The sequence below is a fragment of the Sinocyclocheilus anshuiensis genome, unplaced genomic scaffold (assembly GCF_001515605.1).
Source record: "Sinocyclocheilus anshuiensis isolate Anshui unplaced genomic scaffold, SAMN03320099.WGS_v1.1 scaffold117, whole genome shotgun sequence".
NCBI classification, from domain to species: Eukaryota; Metazoa; Chordata; class Actinopteri; order Cypriniformes; family Cyprinidae; genus Sinocyclocheilus; species Sinocyclocheilus anshuiensis.
This window is the reverse complement of record NW_015536624.1, coordinates 1224381-1230274: the sequence shown is the minus strand read 5'-3', so window position 1 is coordinate 1230274 and position 5894 is coordinate 1224381. Positions and strand designations below refer to the sequence as shown.

At 34.4% G+C, this 5894-nt stretch overlaps 1 protein-coding gene across 1 annotated transcript in view; it reads left to right on the top strand.

Moving 5' to 3' along the window:
• The window catches only part of LOC107704241 (A disintegrin and metalloproteinase with thrombospondin motifs 12-like), a 38885-nt gene that overhangs the window by 20159 nt on the left and 12832 nt on the right, over positions 1-5894 (top strand). Inside the window, exons 12-15 of the mRNA XM_016507131.1 lie at positions 1045-1214; positions 2645-2775; positions 4016-4136; positions 4315-4559. Coding sequence (XP_016362617.1) covers positions 1045-1214; positions 2645-2775; positions 4016-4136; positions 4315-4559 — 667 coding nt within the window. The remainder of the gene's footprint in view (positions 1-1044; positions 1215-2644; positions 2776-4015; positions 4137-4314; positions 4560-5894) is intronic.

Sequence of the window (5894 nt, the reverse complement as noted above, 5' to 3'; positions counted from 1 at the left end):
GAAAATAATTTTTTTTTTTTTTTTTTTTTTTTTTTTTGAGCAGTGACCATCAAATTTTGTTAACTTAAAGTTACAAAAAAGTTACACTGCTGAACAAAAGTCTGGAGTCAGTAAGATTGTTTTTTAAAAGAAATGAACACTTTTATTCAGTAAGGACGCATTAAATTGATCAAAAGTGTCAGTAAAGACATTTTATAATGTTAAAAGATTTCTATTTCAAATAAATGCCACTCTTATTCATCAAAGAATCCGGAATTTTCTGTGACACTGAAGACTGGCGTAATGATGCTGAAAATTCAGCTTTGCATCACATGAATAAATGACATTTTAAAATATATTCAAATAGTTACTGTTTTTACTGTATTTTTTAAACAAATATATGCAACCTTGGTTATCATAAGAGATTTCATTTAAAACATTAACAAATTTGACAGACTATATAGCTATATAGCTATATACTAGCTATAAGGTATGTTTTTTTTTTTTAAGAAATTAATATTTTATATATAAAGTATAGTTTTGTTTTTACACACACACACACACAATTTAAATCCAATTAAAAATGCATTATGTGCCAAGAAGATTAACAACTAAAAGGATTAAAAAATCTAATTATTCATTTGTCACACATCAAAATGAAAGATTCTGGGTTAAAGTATTCAGTGCAGTGTGCATATTAGGTGGATATTCTATGCATACAGAGAATTTGCTTACTGGGCACAATAAACATACTGTATAAAAAAATTGTGATAGTATATGCTCTTCTGTTCATTGATTTCTGCCCAGTATCTGCTGTACTACCAGCAGAATACACTAGAGGGCACACCTGTAACTATTTTACAAACCGTTGCCTTTTGGTGTGTAGTTTGTGCTCTGTCATAAACTGAATAGCATCTTAAAACCACATCATTTTGAGTCTTTAAGTAAACACTTTTAAGTCTGTCTCTTTTTTTCCTCCCCATTTAAATTCCTCCACCTTCTCTGTCTTTTCTTGTGCATTTTGCTGAACATGATCTGATGCATGATTTGTGTTTCTATGTACAGACCTCAGTTTGGAGGCAAATATTGTACAGGCGAGCGGAAGCGCTACAGAATTTGCAACACAAAACCTTGTGCCAGAAAACATCCCTCCTTCAGAGAGATGCAGTGCAGTGAATTTAACACTGTGCCGTACCTCAATGAACTCTACGAGTGGATACCTGTTGCAAGCTCATGTAAGAGCACTTTGCTTTACATGCATCAACATATTGCATTCAAATTTGTATATGTGCATGATACAAGTCTCTTATGCTCACCAAAGCTGCATTTACTGTATGTGATCAAAAATACAAAAAATAATGTGAAATATTATTTCAATTTAAAATAACTGTTTTCTATTTGAATATATTTTAAAATGTAATTTAATCCTGTGATTAAAGCTGAATTTTCAGCATCATTACTCCAGTCTTCAGTGTCACATGATCCTTCAGAAATCATTCTGATATGCTGATTTGCTGCTCAAGAAACATTTCTTATTATCATCAAACATGCCGGAACACCCTAGCATCACGGTGGTGACTTTTGCATCGCTTGCATTTTCTTCAGAAGTTAGAAAAAGTCTAGTTGATTATATTTCTTTTTGTCAAGAACTGTTTGAATAAACACAACTGGATACACAACTGTAAAGCATGTAATGTTTTTGGCACTGAAGACTTGAAAAAAGAAAACATGTGCTTTCTACAACTGAACAGCTGAGCCAAGATACTGTGTTAATGCACGCTGCGGCGGGTCGAGGCCTGTTGACATTAACATAAAACTTCTTACACGTGGCTGCTTACAATTTTATAGTTTGTTGGTTCACATTCAAGAATGCCCCACTTTTATTAGCCAGCTTTAGAGGCGTGTAGATTCCTGACACAAGTGTTTAGTCATTGTTGTTTGCTCTGTTTAAGCCGTTGGAGCACAGCGTGAGTTTTGGATTGTAGATTGTAGCCTAAATACTATTTGATGTTTGCATGGTAACAATACCAGTTAATTATATGTGATTTTTTTCTGGGTCTTTTGTCTGATTTTGTTAACTTAAAGTTACAAAAAAGTTACACTACTGAACAAAATCTAGAGTCAGTAAGATTGTTTTTTAAAAGAAATTGACACTTTTATTCAGTAAGGACGCATTAAATTGATCAAAAGTGTCAGTAAAGACATTTTATAATGTTAAAAGATTTCAATTTCAAATAAATGCCACTCTTATTCATCATAGAATCAGGAATTTCCTCAAAAATTTGAAGCAGCACCACTGTTTTCAACACTGATAATAATTAGAAATGTTTCTTGAGCAGCAAATCAGCATATTAGAATGATTTCTGAAGGATCATGTGACACTGAAGACTGGAGTAATGATGCTGAAAATTCAGCTTTGCATCACAGGAATATTACATCTTAAAATATATTAAAACAGTTCTTTTCAATTGTAATAATATTTCACAATATTACTGTGTTTAATGTATTTTGACTCAAATAAATGCAGCCTTGGTGAGCATAAGTGACTTCTTACAAAAACATCAAAAATCCTACAGACCCCAAACTTTTGGTATACCAGATGGTTTAGTAAAATGCTTTTGCAAACAGTACTATGTTCAAATGTTTCACTATGTCTCTCTCACAGCACGTCCATGCGAGCTGCACTGCAAGCCTGTGGATGAGAACTTTTCTGAGAAGATGTTGGATGCGGTTACAGATGGAACGCCCTGCTTTATGAACAACAGCAGAAACAGCTGTGTCAATGGTGTGTGCAAGGTAGTGTGGCTGGGTATGTCTTACTTATAACCAATTTGTGCTCATGTGTGCGCTGGTGTATTGATGTATTGTCTGTGTTCTGTAGCTATACAGTGGTGTATACAAAGTGCACTTAAAGGGTTAGTTCACCCAAAAATGAACTATTGAACTAATGAAAATTAGGCTGCGTTTTACTCACCCCCATAAGCCAAGAGGAGACTGGTTTTCCTTTGCTAAAGTAAGGAAACTTTGCTTCCTTTGATCCTGTAAACAAACGTTGGTTTCCACGAGACTCACCGGCGCATGCGCAACGCTGACCTCATACGTCATGCTCCCGGAACTGGCATAAAATTTATGCATTTTTGGGTGAACTAACCCTTTAAGCCATTTTATTACCTATCAGAATATCAAAGGAATTTCTGTGCTGCACGAGATTCACTAACATAACGTTTCGTCATTATTGTTGCTCAATGTCTTTTAATCAGCTAGTGTTTTGGTCATTTTTAGTGGATGTATGAAATCATTTCTTCTCAAGTAAGCACAGGTCTAGTTCATCACATTAACTAGAAACAACACATTAACAAACTAATGTTTCACAAACACAAAGTGGTGCAATACTTTTAGCTTCATTTTGAAACTCATGCTACCATTCAAAGGTTTGGTGTCGGTTTTTGAAAGAAGTCTCTCATGCTCACCAAAATACAGTAAAAACAGTAATATTGTGAAAATGTTTTCTATTTGAATATATTTTAAAATGGCATTTATTCCTGTTATGGAAAAGCTACATTTTCAGCATCATTACTCCAGTCTTCAGTGTCACATGATCCTTTAGAAATCATTCTAATGTTCTGATTTGCATTTATTATTATTGTCAATGTTGAAAGCAGTAGGGCTAATAATATTGTGTGGAAACTGAAATGCATTTTTGATAAATAGAAGTTTCAAAAGAACAGCATTTATTTGAAATATAATTTTTTTTATAACATTATAAATGTCTTTATTGTCACTTTTGCTCAATTTAATTCATCCTTGCTAAATATAAGTATTTATTTCTTTAAAAAAAAAAAAACATTTTTGAGTGAACTATCCATTTTGGTCAACAGAATGTACAGTATGTGCATTTTTTGCCTCCTCCTAATATTCATCTTTCATGTTATAAGTGAAGTAAATTGTGAGTTATGTTTGAGTGCCATAGAGAAAAGCTATATTTTGTGCTTTCGTATATATCTGTGATGTTGATGTAGGTGTAATCTTTCTCCAGGAGGTGGGTTGTGATTTTGGCATTAATTCTAATGCTAAAGAGGACGGCTGTGGCATTTGTCTCGGTGATGGATCCACTTGTGAGACGGTGAAGGAGAACTTTGTGGCGCAAGATGGATTTGGTGTGTAATCTCTAGCCCTGTCTCTGAGTAACACACATGAATTATATGTTTATATATATATTTATTATATTATATACTAAATTAAATTTCACAAATTGACAAACTCTGTCCAGATGAATGTCTGTGTGTTGAAACAGCAATGTTTTAAATGGTTTATAAGTGAGATTATGTGATTTAGGTTACACAGACCTGGTTTTGATCCCTGAGGGAGCTCGGGATATCTTCATACAGGAAGTGGAAGAGGCTGGGAATTTCCTTGTGATCCGAGCGGCTGATTCAGATGAGTATTACCTCAATGGGAATTACATAATTCAGTGGAACGGAGAGTACGAGGCAGGTGGCACGAAGTTTTACTATGATCGGACGGGTAATATGGAGAATCTCACCTCAGCAGGACCAACAACTGAACCTGTCATGATCCAGGTACTGAACCTCATGCACGTGAACATATTAAAGGAATATTCTGGGTTCAATATCAAATAAACTTTATAGACACCATGAGGTTTATATAAACAAGCACAGGGTTTACTGTGCACTAACACTGGAAATCTATAGGCTGTTGTAGTAGTGTTGTAAAGCCTAAAGAAATGTAAAGCCTAAAAAATCATTAAAAAAATAGTAATGATTAAAATAGTGTTTTATGGGTCATTGCATCACATCCCTTTCTGACACAGGTAGAATTTCTATTGAGAGCAGAAAGGGTCGGCAAGTGGTTTACTAAGTATTTCTGTTGTGTTCTTTCAAAACAGTGTCTACTGTATTTAGGCTTTTATTCTTGTGCTTTGACTGAAAATGCGATTTTTGTTTGTTTTGACATATTGAGTAAAGAGTCAACGTTATACACCCCATTGTGTTGAACCTGAATATTTCTTTAATGAACCAATGGCAGGGTTCCCACGCTTCTTGAAAGTACTTGAAAGTGCTTGAATTTCAGGCATATGGATTCAAGGCCTGGAAAGTACTTGAAAACAAACATAGGTCCTTGAAAGTGCTTGAATTAAATTTGAAATAAATTTTGTTTATGGCGCTATTTAAAAATTGTCCTATATGTTCTGTCAAAGACCGAACAAGCGGCACTAATGATTGGGGGTGGAGATGGGGGAGCGCGAAAAAAAAACTTGTGTGTGTTGATGCGCAGCCTAGAGACCTGAGCAGGACAGTTTTCTTAAGCCCACTCCCCCTGAATTTCTGAGCATTACCGCCCACTCCCGCAACGTGTGTGTCACGATCCCGCAAACATTCTTATTGTCTTATTGTATATATTGCATCAACGAAAATAGTTCCAAATATAGTAACAGCTGAGCCACTGCGCATCTCTAAAAGCAAACACAGCCGAGTTTCATTCATGAATAAAAGTGCGTTTTTGAACGACTCTAGTGAGTCAGTGATTTATGATTACTCATACATAAAAATTTAATTCCCGAATGAATCAGCTGTTCAAACGAATCAATTGAATTAATGATTCAGTGATAAAATCAGTGACTTACCGCCACCTGCTGGTGGATTTAGTTTCATTTTAGCGTATAATTTCAGTTATTTAAATCATTTAATATTTCTGTATTCAAAATTGTATATTTAAAACATCAATCTCCACATGAATGTATGAATTTAATTGCACTCATGCCAGCCTCATTAAATGTCTGAAGATGTACCTACAAGCCACTTTTGTGTTCTTCTGTGCCACCTCTGTAGTACAAATTAATTTATTAATACTAATTTCATATGATTGGTAACTTATTTGTCTTATTCTACTTCTTA